The sequence below is a fragment of the Vombatus ursinus genome, unplaced genomic scaffold (assembly GCF_900497805.2).
Source record: "Vombatus ursinus unplaced genomic scaffold, bare-nosed wombat genome assembly UNPS02010394.1, whole genome shotgun sequence".
Classification (NCBI taxonomy): domain Eukaryota; kingdom Metazoa; phylum Chordata; class Mammalia; order Diprotodontia; family Vombatidae; genus Vombatus; species Vombatus ursinus.
In genome coordinates, this window is record NW_020950172.1 from 6,364,207 (window position 1) to 6,383,453 (window position 19,247).

At 50.4% G+C, this 19,247-nt stretch overlaps 1 protein-coding gene across 2 annotated transcripts; it reads left to right on the forward strand.

The window, feature by feature from the left end:
• Positions 1-189: 189 nt before the first annotated feature.
• On the forward strand, positions 190-19,202 carry PANX2 (pannexin 2). Of its 2 annotated transcripts, none has more exons than XM_027854334.1 (3): positions 190-415; positions 9,105-10,562; positions 18,810-19,202. In XM_027854334.1, the coding sequence occupies exons 1-3, from the start codon at positions 190-192 to the stop codon at positions 19,133-19,135; spliced, it is 2,010 nt and encodes a 669-aa protein (XP_027710135.1). In that variant the 3' UTR covers positions 19,136-19,202. The 2 variants fall into 2 exon arrangements, with proteins under 2 accessions (XP_027710135.1, XP_027710136.1); XM_027854335.1 differs by lacking the exon at positions 18,810-19,202 and adding an exon at positions 11,348-12,636.
• Positions 19,203-19,247: the final 45 nt, after the last annotated feature.

Genomic DNA, 19,247 nt, shown 5'->3' on the forward strand with positions numbered 1-19,247 from the left:
CGAGGCAGGGCGCGGGCCGGTGCCAGGCCCGGTGCCAGGCCCGGAGCAGGGCGCCCCCGCCTCCGCCCCCCGGGCCGGCCAGCCGCCGAGCCTTGAACTTGAGCGCCGCGGGGCCGGGGGCCCGCCGGGCTCCCCGCCGCCCCCCAGGCCTCCCCGTCCCGGGCCGCCGGCCGGGCCCCGCGCCCCTCCATGCACCACCTGCTGGAGCAGCCCGCGGACATGGCGACTGCGCTGCTGGCGGGAGAGAAGCTGCGGGAGCTCATCCTGCCCGGGGCCCAGGACGACAAGGCGGGCGCGCTGGCCGCGCTGCTGCTGCAGCTCAAACTCGAGCTGCCATTCGACCGCGTGGTCACCATCGGCACCGTGCTCGTGCCCATCCTGCTCGTCACGCTCGTCTTCACCAAGAACTTCGCGGGTAAGACCGGGCCCGGCCCCGGGGGGGAGGGGGGTGATGGGGGCGGCCCGCGCGGCCCCCCCATTCCCCTGGCCTCCTTTATCTCGTCCCGAGCTTTGCCTTCCCCTGCTCTTTGCCTAAGATGGAGAGATGGGGGAAGAGAGAGAGAGAAGCCCAAGGGTTGGGGAAGGACGTCCGTGTGTGTGTGTGTGTGTGTGTGTGTGTGTGTGTCTGTGTGTCTGTGTGTCTGTGTGTCTGTGTGTCTGTGTCTGTGTCTGTGTCTGTGTGTCTGTATGGGGGCACGGGTGGTGTGCGGACCCTCCCAGCTTTCACTGCCCAGCCTCTGAGTAGAGGCGGAGGGGCTCTCCACAGCCCTCCACCAGCGGAGCGGAGCGGAGCTTGCCAGGGAGAAAAGGCAGCCCTGACGCTGGACAGCTCCAAGGGGGCTGAGGGCCAGAAAGCACAGTGCAGGCTGGCTGGGCCTTTGGGAGTTGGCTCAGAACCCCAGGGCCTCGGGCACTTCCCCTCGGAATGGACTAAAACCCCTTCCCTCGGGAGCTTCTGGAAGCCCTGGGTCTCAGGGAGCATCCCTAGCCCCATCGCCGGGAAACTGTTGCCTGGCAAGAGCAGCCACAGAAGGAGGCTCTCCTTCACTGGGCCCTGGGTTAGCTGGGGCCTTCCTGTGGCTTCTCCGTGCCCATGTGACCTCTTAAAATTACTTTCAGCTCTTCCTTTAAGGAAAAGCCCTGACACACGGTCACTGCCCTCTGGTAGCACAGAACCCCAGAGAGGGCTAAAGCTAGGCAGAGGTTGCTGGCAGGCATCTCTCCATTATCCAGGCTGAAGGAGGGGAGATACCAGAGAACATCTAAATCGGGTTTGGGATCCCAGACATCCACCGTGCCACCCAGCACACGTGCCAGTGTACAGAAATACCCGGGCACACACTTGCACTTACTCAGGGTAAATCACCCCGCTTTAAATAGATACATATCTTCCGTGGAGAAGGCGATTGGGGCTAGCAGGTTGATACTTCTTGGTCAATAGAGAAACTAGTCAGAGGGTAAACCCAGTGGGCAAGTCCCAACTTCCCTGGGGCACCAAACTGAGAAGAGACTGGGCTGGGGGCAGGGTTTGGGCAGCAGCTGTCAGAACTGCCCATCTAGGGCTCTGTTGTGGAAGAAAGGAGATTGGGATTTTTAGCTGGAGAAAAGGAGATGTGAGTGGGTGAGGAGGGAATGGGGGGAGGGGTGTAAATGACATGATAGCTGCCTTCGGGCATTTGAAAGGAAGAGGAATTCCCCTTGTTTTGCTTGGCTCAGGAAGGCTGGAGCAGGTGCTGGAAGCTGAATCGGGCTGGATGGAAAGAGGACTGTCTAATGATGACAGCCATCCAGCCGTGGGGCAGGCTCACTTTTCTAGATGTGAACTCCCTCACTACAAATGCTTAAGCATTAGCTGAATGACCCCCATGACAAGGATGCTTCAGAGGGCATTCCTGAGCCAAACAGGAGGCTGGGCCAGATGACCTCCAAGGCCCTTCTAAAGGTCTCCGACTCTAAAATGAGGTCCTTTGATGGTTCAGAGGGCAGTAACGGTGCCGATGAGATAATGTGTGTGAAGCTTTTTGGAGACCTTAATGTCGTATATGAGCCAGTTACTACTTTCATGATGTTCATAATTATTATTTTAATATGTGTCAGTTAGCTTTGTTTTTAAAATATCCACAGAGCTCCCAGCTGCCAAAACGATCTTACTGAGACTCCAGCCTGACCAGGTTCAGGTCTGCTCTGGGCCCGACTGCTAGAGAGTGTGTGTGTGTGTATGTGTCTGTGTGTGTCTGTGTCTGTGTGTGTTTGCATGTGCTGGTGTGTAATCTCAGCATGTAGAAGATCCAAGTAGATGGAAGGGATCCCCCTTAGAGGGGATGGTGCTTTTAGCTGGGGGGATCAGGGAAGGCCTCCAGTCGAAGGTGGCCCTGGAGCAGAGTCTGGAAAGAAGCTAGGGATTCTAAGAGGAGAGAGGGAGCATCCCAGGCACGGAACACAGCCAGTGCAAAGACACAAAGCCAAAGACGAAATGTGATGGACAGGAAACAGGAAATGGACTCATTTGGCCGGGATGTAGGGTAGTGTGTGAAGGGGAATAATGTGAAATCAACCTGGGAAGATTCATCAGAGGCTCATGAAGGGCTTTCAATGTCCCCCAGAGAAGTTTGCATTTTGTCCTAGGGAACTCAGAATAACCTTAGTAATTTTATGATAAAACATTAGCATCTCAAATGCAGCATGTCCAAAACAGAACTGATTCCCCACCCCCAAACCTGCTCTTCCAATCAATTTCCCTATTTCTTTTAAGAAAACTTCCATAGTTCCAATTGAGGAGCTTAAAATGCGAAGTCTGGGGTTTAAGGCCCTCCAGCCATCTGATCCTGATCTTATCTTATGTCACATCACTGCCCTTCCTGCTCTTCTCCAAACTCAGTTCCATCTCCTCTCTCTGCACATTTGCACAGGCTGTGCCCCATGCCAGGAGTGCACTCTTTCCCCCTCTCAGTCTCTCAGGATGCACGTCTTTCTTCAAAGGTCCCCAGCTGTCATCTAGTTTATAAAGTATTTTCTTTTGTCACTTAACGTGTCTTTTTTTTTTTTGTCTCTCCCACCTTCCTCCCCCTCCCTCATTTTAAAAATAAGCCTTCTGATGTAAAGTCTAACAAAGCAAACTCCTGAATTGGCCGTGCCCAAAAAACTGTCTCCTTTTGTGTCTTGAGTACCTCCCCTCCTGGCAGGAGGCTGGTAGCATGCTTCACCTGGGCCTCTGCACCACAGGTTTGACTTTGCAATGACTGGAGCTCCCAAAGTTGTTTCAAAGTCTTTCAGAATTGTTTTCCTTTATAATGTTGTTGTTATGGTACCAATTGCTCTCTTGGTTCTGCTCACTTCACCCTGCCTTCGTTCATTCAAGTCTTTTTGTCCCTAAAACCTTCCATTTTATCATTTCTTAAGAGGTAATTATTTTCCATTCCATTCATATACCATAGTTTGTTCAGCCATTCCCTAATAGGTTGATACGCCCTTAGTTTTTTTGTTTTTTTTTTTCCTTTGGAGCTATTACAAAAAGAGCTTCTTTAATATTTTGTACATAAGGGTCCTTTCTCTTCTTCTTTGATCTCTGTGAGGCAGAGGCCTAGTAGGAGCATCACGGTCAAAAGACAGGCACAATTTAGTGATTGGGGGGAGGCATAGGTCCAAAATGCTTTCCCGAATAGCCGGACCAATTAATTTGCAACTCCACCAACAATGCATTAGTGTGCCTGTTTTTCTGTAGCCCCTCCAACATTTGCCATTTTCTTTTTTGTCATCTTTGCCAATCTGATGGATATAAAGTAGAACTCCAAAGCTGCTTTATTTTCATTTCTCTAATTATTAGTGATTTGGAGCATTTTTATATGGTTATTTCTTGTTTGGATTTCTTCCTCTGAAGACCATTTCTTCATATCCTCTGATCATTTATCAACTAGAGAATAACTATTAGTCTTATACATTAAAATCAGTTCTTCCTACATAAACCTGCTACAAAGGTTTTCATTTTCATTTTTATAGTTACCTAATACTCTTCTCGTTTCAACTGGATTGATTTTGTTTGTGCAAAACCTTTTTAATTTCACATAATCAAATTAGTTTGTTTTGCCTTCTCGGATCTTCTCTTCTCTACTCTTTGTTTGGTCATCCATACATCTGTTAATGTTCTCCTGCTCCTCTGATTTGATCATGACGTCACCCTGTATGTCTAAGTCACTCAGCATTCGGACCTTATCTTGGCATGTGGTGTGAGATGTTGGTCGAATTTCTGCTGATCGCTTCATGAGGCATTTTCTGGTCCCCCAATTGTTGACACTCTCCTGGCTTCCTTTCCTCTCCCTCACTCTCAGCTGCTCTGAGCTTCCTGACAACCTAGGCAGGGAGCTACTCCCACCATCTGCAACCCCATTTTGCAGATGAGGAAACTGATATCTCAAGAGGGATGTGACTTGTCCCAAATCATGCATCAGTCATAGAGGTCACGGGATCCATCCTTCACACAATGGACCCAACCAGTGTTGTCTGGGTGCCACTTGAGCTCCATTGAGAGGCAGCCCATTCCCTTTTGGGACAGCTCTGGGGGGTGGGGCCTGAAGGAGGTCACCAGGGGGTCAGGAGGACACCAGAGTAAGGGAGGCAATCCTCCCAAAGCAGTCTGTTCCAGTTTGGGACAGCCCCAATTATTAAAGTCTTTCCATTAAACCTAAATCTGCATTTCGGTGCATTCTCCCCAACGCCTCTACCTCTGCTCTCTGGTGCCCAGCAGAACTTGTCTACTCCTTCTCCCAAGTGGCCAGGCTTTAATTACGGTTAGTCAGTGATTAGCCCTCACCCCCTTTCCTCATCTCCACCCCGCCTCCCACGACTTCTCTTTTCTAGGCCAAACATTCTCGGTTCCTTCAGCTGATCCTGGAACGGCTTGTTTTGAAAGTCCCCGACCCTCTCCACCCCCATTCCTTGCCAGCCATCTTCCTCTGGGCATGCCTTTTTGCTGATGCCCTTCCTAAAATGTAGAATCCAGAAACGGACGCACTGTTCCTGATGGGGTCTGGTGGGGCTGATGGGCAACGCCTCTCTTAAAGGGAGCTGGAGGCTGCATTCGCTCACTCTTCAGACCACCACTGAACCTGCAGGCCCCTAACACTGGCCCAGCCTCAGCTTCCCCTGCCCCAGAGGAGCAGAGCCCCACACCTGCATCTGAGCTTGAGGGTACCCCCCCATATTTCTTTGTCGCATCTTTGCTTTCCCACCTTCTTCAACACCGCCTCCTTTACCACAGCGGTCACTCTATGCTTTCTGTGGACTGGGAGAAATCCCAGGAGAGCTCAGCTCCCAAGCCATGACAGAGGAGAACAGGCCACAGGGAGACCACCCATTCATTTGCAGCACCTGCTTTGTTTCAGGCACTGCATCAAGCTCCGGGAATACAACAACAAGGAAACATCCCAGTCCCCGAGGAACCTATCCTTGTATCAGGGAAGACACATGTGTACAGTCAGTGAGCGCAGTCTCAGGAGGAGGGCGTGGCATGTGGTGCGGCTGCAGAGACCAAGAGAGACTTCCTGGAAGAGAAAGTTCTGGGGCTGAGCCTCAGAGGAGCTCGGGCATTCTAAAGAGGGGCAAGTGGAGGAGAGAAGGCATTCCAGGCACAAGGGAGGGAGCTGCCTATGCAAAGGCGAGGAGGCAAGAGATGGCATTTCCATTATGCCTGAGGACATAGCAAGCCTGGATTGTAGGGAGTGTGGAGAACAGTGTGCACTAAGACTGGGAAACAGGCAGAAGACAGATTGTGAAGGACTTTAAATGCTGAATCAAGGCTATAGGGAACCACGAAAGTTTATCGAGCAGGGGAGGGACGTGGCCGGACCTGGGCTTTAGGCAATACACTTTGGCAGCCAGGAGGACGGAGGCTGAATCAGAGTGGGGAGAGATGAGGCAGAGAGACCAAGCAGGAGACCACTGCATACTCCATGAGGAAGCGATGAGGGTTTGGATTAAGGCGGTGGTCATGAGGTGAATGCAGAGAAGGGGATGGATTGGAGAGATGTTGTGGAGGGCGGAAACAGAACAATGTGGCAATGATTGCACATGGAGGATGAGGGAGAATGAGCAGCAGAGGAGGACACCCAGACTGGGAGCCTGGATGACTGGGAGCCAGGAGACTGATCTCCTTGACAGTAACAGGAAGTTTGGGAAGAAGGAAGGGTTTGGGGGGACAGAAAATAGGTTCAGCTTTGGACCTGTCAGATTTGAGATGCCCATAGGATATCCAAATGGAGATGTCCAAAAGGCACGAGATTTAGGAGTCATCTCTGTAGAGATGATCATTAAACCCATGAGAGATGATGAGATCACCAATTGAGAGAATGTAGAAAAGAGGGCCCCAGCCAGAGTCCTGGGAGGCAATGAAGCCCATGGCCGTGACCCCCAGGGGAGGGACAGGCTCAGGCCCGTGGTCAAGAACTGCTTTGGCCAGTGATGGCCGATGGAACAGACAGAGGCAAACCTTTTCCTGGTTTTTTTCCCCCAGAAAGGATAATTTTCAGGCTCTTTTATGGCTCTTGGGAAATGGGATCAGTTAATAAAGAGGCATTTCCCCCCAAAGGGAGTTGGATTTGAGATACGTTCAGTTAGAGAAATCCAACAAGGATTTGGTGGTGCAGTGAGAGGAGGGATACAGGAAGTGGGGGGCAGCCTTAACCATTTTTTTATTTGGGAGGTAGGCTAGTGACCATTTGGGGCAACGCAGGAAGTGAACTCAGTCTTCAAAGACTACCGCCTGTCCTTCCTTCTCTGTCAGCCTAAGGACACTTGTAGGCTGATTCCTACGTTCAAGGAAACTAAGGATGAGGAGAATAGCTCCTGTCCAGGAGGTGGGGGGAATCCCTGCTCTCAGCTGGGCATTCAGCTCTGTGCTTGGGGCTGCAAACATTCAATCATTTCATTCTCTCAATTCTATTTCCACAATGTCTATTCCTATAGAATACGTGCCTTGAGTGTGGGGACCGTGTCTATCGTCTTTTGGCTTTGTGCCTCCACTACCTAATACGTAGTTTTGCTGTTTAGCCATTTCATTTGTATCTGACTCTGTGTGACCCAATTGGAGTTTTCTTGGCAAAGATACTGGAGTGGTTTGTCATTTCCTTCTCCAGCTCATTTTATAGACAAGGAACTGAGGCAGACAGGGTGAAGTGACTTGTCCAGGGTCACACAGCTACTAAGTGTCTGAGGCCAGCTTTGAACTCAGGAAGAGGAGTCTTCCTGACTCCAGGCCTGGCGCTCTATCCTAGCTGCCCATACATAGTAGGCCCTTAATAAGTAACTATTGCTGAACTGAATGTCATTTCCATTTCCTCCTTCATATCCACAACCCCCACCCTAATTCACACCCTCCTCATCTCTTGTCTGAACTATTGTAACACCTTCCTGATAGGCTGTCAGGCCTCCAGTCTCTTCCCCCCAAACCATCCTGGCCACAGTGTCCGTATAATCTGTCTGATAGGTACATGCCTAATCACATCAGCCACCTGCGCTCCTGGCTGCCGTATCACAATGGTGACTGGTATGGAGCTGAGAGGTCCCTAAATGCCCTCGATCTTTTTTCCAACTGGACGTTGAACAAGCTGCCCTTTCCCCATTTTGTACCTGTGGAGCTGATGTTTTTGAAACCAATTGTAGGACTTTATATTCATCCCTATTCATTTTTACCTTTAAGCCCAATTTTCTAACCTATCAAGACTTTTTTTTTATCCTGTCACCCAGTGCATGGGCTGTGCCTCTGAGATGTATGTCATCTATAGATGTAGTAAGCATACCTTCTATCCCTTTATATGAATCATTGACAAAAAAAAAATATTTAATAGCACAAATCCAAATACAGATCCCTTGGGCACCCCACTGAAGACCTCCTCATGAGTTGACATCCAACCTAGCCTATTGACCAGTAATGAATGCCCCTCATCATATTTCACTTACTCTACTTTTTTTTTCATTTTGTCCACAATGATGACATGAAAGATTGTGTCAAGTGCTTTGCTGAAATCTCAGTTAACTCTATCTGCAGCATTTCCTCAATCTAGTAGTCCAATAATCCTGCCCTCCAAAAAGGAAAAGAGGTTGGTCTTGTGTGACTTGTTCATGGTGAGTAATGCTAAACTTTGTGATCACTGCTTCCCTTTCCAGATATTCACTAACCATCCTTTTAATGCTATGCTCTAGAATTTTGCCCCAAATCAAAACCAGACTCCCCAGTTTGTCATTTACAGACTCTAACTTCTCTCCTTTTTTGGAAATCAGGACATTTGCCCTTCTCCATTTCTTCAGCTCATCTTCTACCATCTCTCCCACACAACTATCTGAGGCTCCTATGGGAAAGTGGCCTATGTCAAGGGCGGGACACAAGCTTTAGAGTCCTTGGGCATCAGACAAAATTACAGCTGTGAAGCTTAGGGTCAAAGGTTCCTAGGGCTAGACCCAAAAGACACCTTAGAGGTCATCTACCCCCCCCCCAATTTTACAGATGTGCAAACAGGCACTGAGTAACAGACTCAAGGTCACACAGGCACAGGTGTCAGAATTGGGTGTTTTTTTCCTGTCTGCTGACAGTGTGAGCTGGGACAAATCTCTCCATAGGCCTCACTTCCTTCACCTGTAAAATGACTAGGTTTTACTATATGATCTTTTTATAGCCTTGTTTTGGAAACTTCAGGAATATGAGGAATTAGTATTATTATAGGAGGACATTTGAGAGAATGGCCCTGGGTCATTTGTAGTCGAAGTCACGTACCTTCCATGGAAGAAGCTGGGGGAGAATGAGAGGGCAGGCTCCCAGACTGTACAGCCTGCCAGTCCTTGTAGTGGCTGGGCCACTCAGAGTTCCTCCTCTCCCCAGCCGAGGTCTGCCCTGGGCCAGTCTCCGAGTTCAGATAAAAACCCCTAAACCCCAGGGACAGGTGGATGGGGATAAAGGAAAATTATCGGTCCCCTCGTTGGACATGAATACTGTGTAAATGTTTCTTTCAGTGCCCACCCCAATCTCTGCCCTCCCTTTGCCAGGAGGGATGAGCACTGTGGACCCCTCCCCATCCCTGCCATGACCCTGAGCCGTGTCTCTCCTCTCTGCCCTCCAGAGGAACCCATCTACTGCTATACCCCTCACAACTTCACCCGTGACCAGGCCCTCTATGCACGTGGCTACTGTTGGACAGAGCTTAGGGATGCCCTGCCCGGGGTGGACTCCAGCCACTGGCCCTCCCTCTTCGAGCACAAGTTCCTGCCCTATGCCCTGCTGGCGTTTGCCGGCATCATGTACGTCCCGGCCCTGGGCTGGGAGTTCCTGGCCTCCACCCGCCTCACCTCCGAGCTCAACTTCCTTCTCCAGGAGATCGATAACTGCTACCATCGGGCGGCGGAGGGCCGGGCCCCCAAGATTGAGAAGCAGATCCAGTCCAAGGGCCCCGGCATCACGGAGCGGGAGAAGCGGGAGATCATTGAGAATGCCGAGAAGGAGAAGAGCCCGGAGCAGAACCTGTTCGAGAAGTACCTGGAGCGCCGGGGCCGCAGCAACTTCTTGGCCAAGCTCTACCTCGCGCGGCACGTGCTCATCCTGCTCCTGAGCGTGGTCCCCATCAGCTACCTGTGCACCTACTACGCCACGCAGAAGCAGAACGAGTTCACGTGCGCGCTGGGCGAGCCCCCCGACGGCCCCCGGGGCCCGGTGCGCGTCAGCTGCAAGCTGCCCTCGGTGCAGCTGCAGCGGATCATCGCTGGCGTGGACATCGTCCTGCTCTGCTTTATGAACCTCATCATCCTCGTCAACCTCATCCACCTCTTCATCTTCCGCAAGAGCAACTTCATCTTCGACAAGCTGCACAAGGTGGGCATCCGCACGCGCCGGCAGTGGCGCCGCTCCCAGTTCTGCGACATCAACATCCTGGCCATGTTCTGCAACGAGAACCGGGACCACATCAAGTCGCTCAACCGGCTAGACTTTATCACCAACGAGAGCGACCTCATGTACGACAACGTGGTGCGGCAGCTGCTGGCCGCCCTGGCTCAGTCCAATCACGACGCCACCCCCACGGTGCGAGACTCGGGCATTCAGACGGTGGACCCCAGCGCCAACCCCGCCGAGGGCGATGCGGGGGAGCCCCCCGTCGTCAAGCGCCCCCGCAAAAAGATGAAGTGGATCCCCACCAGCAACCCCCTGCCCCAGCCCTTCAAGGAGCAGCTGGCCATCATGAAGGTGGAGAATCACAAGGCGGACAAGCCCAAGCCCGTGAGGAGGAAGACTGCCACCGACACGCTCATTGCGCCCCTGCTGGACGCCCGGGCTGCTCACCACAAGGGGGCTGGGCCCGGAGACCCCACGACCTCCGGCCCCCCCTCCGCCCCGCCGTCCGCAAGCAGCGAGAAGAAGCACGCCAGGCATTTCTCCCTGGACGTCCATCCCTACATCCTCAGCAGCAAGAAGCCTAAACCAGATCTTCCGCGCATTGCTGCCCTACCCGCCTCCAAGAGCCAAGAGGGTGCCTTCCTCACCCAGGCGGAGGACTGCGGAGGCACCCGCAGCATGGCGCCTGCCAAAGGTAGGAGGGTGGGGCAGGGGTGGGGCGAAGAGAGGTCAACTCAGGGATGGACAGGATGGGAGCGGGAAGGCAAGGAGAACCAAGACCCGCAGGTCATTACCAAAAAAAAAAAAAAAAAAAAAAAAATTAAGGCCGTCATCCAAAAATAAGAGATAATTTCCTCCTCACCCGAGGACTAGACATGCAGAGGCCGCTGTCCTTCCGAACATAGCCATGATCCTAGAAATAGGAACAGGGGACTTTGATCTGCCAGGAAACCCCCGGCCCTAAAGGCTGTGTGTGTGCTTTACTCAGGAGAACAGGTTCGGAACCACCGAAGACTCTGGGCCAGAATCATAGGAAGGACCTAAAATCGGGTGACTGCCTTGGAATTAGGGTTGGGCTGGTTTTTGTTTAGTTTGGCTTTATTTTCAGCACGTTAGCAGGAGAGGGTGGAGCCAGACAAGAGGACCAGCCTGGGGGGGGGGGGGGTTACAGGGACCAGGCATCCTCTGAGCATGCCCAGCCCTGCCGCCGGACTGTGCCACCCAGGTGCTCACCATGGCCACGCTGAGCCTTGGAAGGGGGGGAGTTTGTGTTCAGTAGCCTGTGCACAAGAAGGCAGGGGGACAGACACATGGGAAGCAGGAGAAAGATTTCCATTCAGAGGGGTCAAGAAGCGTTTTAACAGGGTTCAGCAGTATAAAGGGAGGAGTGCCTCTGGATGGAAGGTTCATAGATGGGGGACAGAGTATTCTTTGATGATACTTGGCAAATGAAATAGAACAGTCCTTGTTCTTTTGAAGTGGCCTCATCCTTCTCGGTGAACCAGTCAAAGAGAGAATCCAGAAACCCTCAGGGACCCTCCGTCACTAATTTGGGAGTTCAAAATTCCTTCAGAGGACACTCGGTGGCAGTGTCTCAGGGGGTGCCAAGGAAGCTGGTTTAACCTGAAGATAATGGAAGAAGCAGGATGTAGGGAGGGAGCATCTCCAGCGTCTGACCAGAAGGAAGAGGTGCCTAGGTGTCTCACTTCTGTAGAATCCAAATCTCAGAGACTTTCCTTTCCTGGGCAGCTGTTCTCGGCATTAGAGCTCTTGCAGGACTCAGCTCATAACACAGCAAACAATCCTGACTCTGCAGCAGGACACAGTATGGGCCAGCTACAAGGCGGTTCCCTGAAACGGCCTCATTAGTAAACCAGTCAGTCAACACGCACCTACTACGTGCAAGCCTATTGGAGAACTGAAACCTTATCCACCACCAAGCATGGTTTCGGCTGAGTGGGTGCTTCTGTTAGTGGTGGGTAACAGCTGTGAGTGCACAAGGCACAAGACGTGCCTCCCTCCTAGGGGAAGACATGGAAGGGCTAGAGGAAGGCACCTTTCCTTAAAGTAATGGAAGAAAAGTTCCAAAGGAAAAAGAAAAAGAAAGATAGCCTCCTGGGTCCCTTTGAGCTCTGCTAGGATCCTTTCATTCTTGGGGAATCCTTACCTGTATCAGGAGGGTAGGGAAGGAAGGGAAGGACCGTGGAATACGTTTGGAACAATGTAGTAGATATGAGTGTCATCCCAAAGAGGGTGAACTGTGATCCCAGAAGAAGAAGCTTCGGTGGCCAAGGAATCTGAGTCCCTCAGGGCACCAGAAAGATGTCTATCACCCAGCACCGGTCAGAGCAAGAGGAGACAAATGTTGGTGCTTGGTGGTGGTTGCTGAGTCTTTGTTAATGGAACCGTTAAGAGGCATTCTCCCTTCCCAGGGCATGTACCCTGGATGTGACCCCTTCCTAACCCTTGCCAAGCCGGGGAAACACTGTGCGCTCTTGGTGATTTGTGTGGGGACAAATAATACCCCAGAATGCACCTGTGAAGCATATCTGGGGAAGATGAAATCCTGAGTGAGAAACCGAAGACCTTAGGGGACAAGTAAGGTTTTTCTTACTGCTTCTGGTTGAAGGTGGAAGCTTAATGAGAGAATGTGATCCACTGTCAGAGAGCGAGAGTTGGATTTATGGAACATATTGGACTGATGGGCTCTTTGCCAGGGGTAAAGTTTATCTCATGAGCACCATTAAAATCAATTTCTTTAGAGTTGCTTACTGTGGTTTGTCCTTCATTCTTTTTTTTTTCTTTTTTTGGCTAGGCAATGGGATTAAGTGACTTGCCCAGGGGCACACAGCTAGTAAGTGTCAAATGTTTGGTCTGAGGCTGGATTTGAACTCGGGTCCTCCTGACTCCAGGGCCGGTGCTCTATCCACTGTGTCACCTAGCTGCCCTATGTCCTTCATTCTTAAAGAGGACCATGATATCGGGGAGGTGATGCTGTGACATGCAGGTAAATTAGATTTAAGTGAGGGAGGGCTGTGCAAAGTCACCAGCCTCACTTTCTTCTCCAGAGCTATCTGGGTCCAGTAGCCAGATATGGATCAGGACAACTGGAGATGGCCCAGGATGTGGTGGGGGACCTTGACCTTTTCCAGATAAGGTCTTTAACAGGACTCAGTTTGACTGAGGCAGCACTCCTTCATAGATTAAGGCTTAATAAAAAATAAGGTAAAGAATGGCCTCTTTTTAAAAAAAAAAAAGAGATCTGGGAGGGGAAGACCCTCAAGGTTTCTGGCAAAAAAAAAAAATTGTTATTTACATTCATTCTGAGCCAGTCAGGCCAAAATACTGACCAAGTAGGGCTTAGTCTTTGACCAAAGTGATTTGGGGTTAAGGCTGGTCTTTAAGAGAAAAAAATGAAAACAAGGAAAAGAAGAGGAAGGAAGGAAGGAAGGAAGGGAGGGAGGGAGGGAGGGAGGGTTGCCCAACTGGAAGGAGGCAGTTTCTTCTCTACTCACAGAGGCTGCTGTTTGTTCTTGAAGAGAACCATGACATCAGGGAGGTGATTCTGTGACAGGTAATTGACTTGATTTGAGGGAGGCAGAGCTGTGCAAAGTCTCCAGCCTCGCCTTCTCCTCCAGAATCATCTGGGTCCAGTGGCCAGATATGGATCAGGACAACTGGAGATGGCCCAGGATGCAGTGGGGGACCTTAGCCTTTTCAAGCTAATTTCTTTAGAGACTTGCAGATTAAATCCAAAGGGTTTTAAACTGAAAATGGAAGGGGAAAAAACCTTCCCATATAGATCTGCCAAGCTGGAGACCAAGAGACTGAAGGCAACTGTTAGTGGAGAGAACAGTAACTCATAGGGGTTACTCAAGGAAAAGAAATCCAGCCAACAGTGCGGGAAAAGAAAGAGCAAATCGACTGAAAAAGGAGGCAAAGTCAGCATCCGGAGAAGTTCTGAGATGTGGGAGATCAGTCACGGCAGAAATGCAGGAATAATGGAAAGGTATTCAGACGTCAGAAGAAAATGAACCAATGAAAGGATATGTGGAATAGGACTCGTGTGAGAAATATATTCATGTAAGGAGAGTTATGAAGTGGAGGAAGGTGGAGAAATGTCTCGTGAGAGAGGCGATCTGAAGTGATGTGGCTGGAATCCATCACAGATCACCTGGCCACAATGAAGAGCTGAAAGATAAGTCCTAGAAAATGATCCAGAAGCCAGCGTCCCCACTTGATAGAGAAGGGATGGAAGACCTTAGCTCTTCTTAGATCTCTGTGGTGTTCTGGTGCTCACTCTGCCAAAAGTCACGCCGCTCACTTCTCAACTTGGCTTTAACAGTCAAGGAATCCGGTGGAGGAAGTGAGTGAGGGGGACTACCGGTCTGGAGCTGATTCTGACTGGCAAAGATGATGCAGCTGGTGCTGAAATAGAAATGGCGGGAACCTTGGAAGGGAGCCCTGCACGTTCAAGTTTGTGATAGATGAGTCGGGGGAAGAAAGCTGCATCTGAGAGTTTGAGAAAGCGGATTTCAAAGGCTCTGTAGGAAGGATAGCCCGTAACTCATGGTCTAAAACTCTCCAGGGAAGTTGACCTGAGAAGAATGTGATGTTCTTCCAAAGCATGACATTCTAACAACACAAATACAAAGGACTCCAATCAGGAATAAAGGGGGAGGTTCCCTGAATTGACTAATGTTGGACATAGGAACTCATTGGCCAACTTAGATTTGAAAAAGGCAACGTACAGAAAATGGAAGAAGGACACGATTGAAGACAAATATGAAAAAGCAGCAGCAGAGGGCTAAAGGCCAGAAGGAACCGAGGCCAGCAGAGAAAGCTTGGACAACAAAGAGGGCCTTCCCGTGTTAGGGATGAAAAGAAGATTGAAAAAGGGATAGCACTGCTCAAGGTAGATAGGATAATGACTAAAGGAGACAACGGAGGAAAGGAAGAACTACTTAATTCTTTACTTATGTTTTCTCTGTAAAAAAAGAATGATTTTCTGATTGGGAACAGAAAAGCAAAACTGACCAACAATCAATTAAAATCTGAGAAAAATGTGGAAATGGCAAGAGAGGAAAAACAAGGTGCCTTCAGAGAAGTCAAGTTACCAGGCCCAGATAAGCTACACACTAGGTGATATAATAAGTGATAGATGTAATTGCTAAGCAGCTCTTGGCGATTTGTGGGAAGGTATGGAGAATGGAAAAGGTACCAAGGTCCTGGAGAAGGGTAAATGTTGCCCTAGTGTTCATACAGGGGGAAAAGATGGTTTCTTCAGATGATAAGCTAATGAACCTGACTTGGGTTCCTATCAGAAGTCTAGAAGATACAGTTAAAGGAGTGGCAGACCAGGTTGGAAAGGGAAACAGCAATCGCTGAGAGTCCGTCTTGCTTCATCCAGAATAGGTCATGCCAGACTAACCTCATTTCCTGTTTTGACAGGGTTAATGGATTGGTCAATTAGAGATATGCCCTAGATAAACTTTAACTCGATTTCAGCAAAGCATTTAACCAAGACTGTCATGCCCTCCTTGGACAAGAAATGTTGAGTTAAATGGTAGTGCAGTTAGATAGATTCAGAAGTCAGTGGATGCCTGAACCCAAAGAGTAGTCATGAATGCATTATGTTGGATGGGGACCTCAAGACAAGTCTCCCAGTGGGCTCTGTACTTGGTCCTATCCAATCTAAAATGCTTACCCATGACTTTAATATAGGCATAGACTATATGCATGCCAAATCTGGGAGGAAGAGATAATATGCCTGATGATGACAGGGTCAGAATTGAACATTTTTTGATATGCTAGAATGATAGACTAAATCCAATAAAATGAAATTTAATAGGGAGAAGGTAGAAAGTTGAACACACATGCTCAATATCCCACCTGCACACATACAGGACTGGTGACATATAGCTATGCAACATTTCTTATGAAAAAGTTCTAGGAGTTTCAATGGACTGCAGGCTCACTGTGAATCAGCAGGGTGATATAGTGCCCTCTATGGCTCCAAAATAATGTGGTCTTCAGCTGCCCAAAGGAGGTGCTCAGGAATAAGGGGGGCACAGTCCTGGTCTGACCACATCTAGAATGTTGTGGGTCCAGAGCTCAGGACTCTGTGAGAGTGCTGGCAAACTGGGAGGCCGTGGTATCAAACCCAAATGGAAATAGGCACATATTGACCTAGACAGCCTCAAATTAGCATTGTCTGTGTTGTATTGCATTTTTGTTTATTTTGTTAAACATTTCTTAATGACATTTTAATGTGGCTTAGGCCTACTAGGGGGTTTGGGGGGCCACACCAGGGCTCGGGCCAAGAGCCCCTGGACAGCCCTGCTGTAGATTATCCAGAGAAGGGCAGCTGGGATGGGGAGAAAGCCAGGGACCAAGCAGACTGAATGAAGATTTCTTGAAAGCACTGGGGATGTTTCGCTTAAAGAGAAGACTCAGGATTTGGGGCCCTCTTCAAGCATAACAGTCCTGATGTTTACAGGGCTTTCTAAGGCTTACGAAGCCCTTACAGACATCATTTCGTTTGAGCCTCACAATAACTTTGTTAGGTAAGTACTCTGGCTATTATTATCCCCATTATATAGATGATGATCCTGAGGCCCAGATAAGGGGAGGGACTTGCCCAGAGTTAGAACACCAGTAAGTATCTGAAGTGGAACTCCAGCCCACATCTCTCCGGGCTCCGCACCCGGCTGTGCCTTCCCCTTGGAAAAGACCCTGGTGTTGGGGAAAGATTGAAGGCAAGAGGAGAAGGGAACAGCAGAGAATGAGATGGAGAGAGGGGTGTGGAAGCAATGAGCATGGGCTTGGACAGACTTTGGGGGATAGTGGAGGACAGAAGGGCCAGGTGTGCTGTGGTACATGGGGTCACAAAGCGTCTGGCACAACTGATCAGCAATACCTCCCCCTCCCACCCAAGTTTGTCTTTAAAAGTTTAGTGGAGAGAACATTCCACCAAGCTTGTCCTGGGCACCCCAATTGCCAGTTACTGCTCTGACATAGTCTTGCCCTAGGAGAGTCCTCAGTTTGAGGGAGAGCCATGAGACTTGCCCTCAGAGAGCCCCAGGCCGGAGGAAGGAGGCACCCTGTCTAGTCAGTGGTCAGCCCAGCCCTATAGTCCAGGGCAGCTCTCACACTCAGTAACCTGACATGCTCCACGGACCATCTCAGCTATTTTCTTCTGCCACCTAAATGGATCCAGACTGGTGAGGCCTTTGTCAGGCATCCCTGCTGTCCTAGGAGCGTGGAACTCAAGGCTCACTTCCCTTGGACCACTGCCTTCAGGCACTGACGTAAAGGCAACATGCCTGTACGTGAGTGTTCAGTTATCTTGAGCACCAGGCCCTGCAAGAACGTTTCCTTTGGATCCTGGGTCACGTATTAGCTCCATCACAGACCCCATTCTTCAGTAGTTCTCCAGCAAAGCTGGAAGGGGCCAGTAAGCACCAGCACCACTAGAAGGTCCCCAGTGCTGGGTTGTATAACATCAGCCCCACCACTTTCTAGGAGGGCCCAGTCTCTCCCATAGGTATGTCCGCCATGTTTGTTTATAGCCTGCTTGGTGGCTGCCCAGTATGGAGGGAAGAGGGTTGGATCCAAAAGTCAAAAGAGCTGGCCACTCACTTGTGTGACCTTGGGCAAATCACTGAACCTCTTTGGGCCTCAGTTTCCTCATTTGTAAAGTTAGGAGGTTGAAATAGATGCTCTCTCTAAGGTCCCTTCTAGGTGGTAGTGTTTTGGGCCTTCCCCAACCTCCTGAAGCTATGAATAAGCATTCTTTGGGAAGGCCTTTGGCTGGTGACTGGCTGCTCCCATGGGGAGTTTACAGGATCCAGCCTTAAACCTTGCCTTTCTTCGTGGCTGATCCAGATCCACCGTCCAGGCGGATCAGCTCCTCTGCCCAGAAGGCAGCCCCTTTACCTTTGGCCTTATGATTTTCACATTTCACAACTTTGTGACTCTTCTCCGGTCTATCACCAAGGCCTATCCGCAGGCCCTGGAACTAACTTCCCAGATTTTCCTGAGTCCCTGGGCTCTGGACCCCCTTCCCCTGCCACTGCCACCATCCCTAGGGTCCTTCTGGGCACCTGCTTCCCCCTTCTTTTCATCACGTGCTTCAAAATCACACAAGTTCCACAGTCCCATAACAGGTGGCCCTAAACACACAACAGTGAGGCTTTCTACCCGGGCCATGGCATGGAGCTGCTTTGAGATCCCAGGAGAATGGTGTGTCCTCCCCCCGCTCCAAATACCTCACACAGATTCACTCAAGATCAAGCTCACTAGTCCATTCTATGATGCCAGCCTCATGAAGCCAATTAGGAAGTCCATGGCATGTCTATCTTAGGGTATTCCCTTAAGACAGAGAGACAACATGATAGAATGCTGGGCTTGGAGTCAGGGCGACCTGAGTTCAAATCCTTCCTCAGGTGCTTACTTTGTGACCTTGAGCAATTCATTAACTGTTTTGTGCCTGAGAAGGAAAAACAATGTAACAACTTCCTCCTGTGTAAAATGAAGGGAATGGCCCCTAAGGTCCTTGCACGTCTAAATCTATGATCCTCTCTTATCCCCATCTAACTTCTCTCTCTTGCTACCAAAAAAAAAAAAAAAAAAAACAAGGAAAAGGTGAAGTCGTACCGCATCAGAATTCCCATCTCAGATGGGCCTTCAGTTTTATAAAGCTCTCCCTGCACCCCTGTACCCTAGCCCTGTGCAGGAGGGAGCGTTGTGATGAGAACTCATTCCAGTTTGTGCTTTTGGTCACAGGGGAATGGGGTGAGAAAATGTGGATGTCTGGGTGCAGCCCCTGCCCCTGCTAGAGGCGTAGCTGAGAGCATCTGGGGGGGTTGGGGGGCAGATATCTATAGTCTAGAAGAAGATAGAGACAGTTTGACACTGGTGTTTTTGATCCTGTTTTCAGATCCCCCAGGCCTAGAAAAAGAAATCCTGTACCCAGTGGAGCCGTGCCGGGCCATGCCACCCCCTCCAGGATCCTTCCATACCTGCCCTCCCACCACAACTACTGGGGTCCCTGGGCCCCCGACCAGTGTCACTCCTGGCCTTGTGAAGCCTGAATCCATGGCTGTCTTGAGCCACAACTCCCCCCACCCCCTTCTGCACATCAGCACCTTGTATGAAGACCACCGGGCGGAAGAAGAAGAGGAGGCCCCACCTCGAGCCTCCCCTGACATGGCTGACCTCATCACTATCCCCCCCCCCAAAGCAGATTCTCATTGCCACCTTTGAGGAGCCCCGGACAGTTGTGAGTACTGTGGAATTTTAGAGACAGGCAGCAAGGATCTCATGCCCAAGTCCCCCCCCCCCCCCCCCCCCCCCCCCCCCCCCCCCCCCCCCCCCC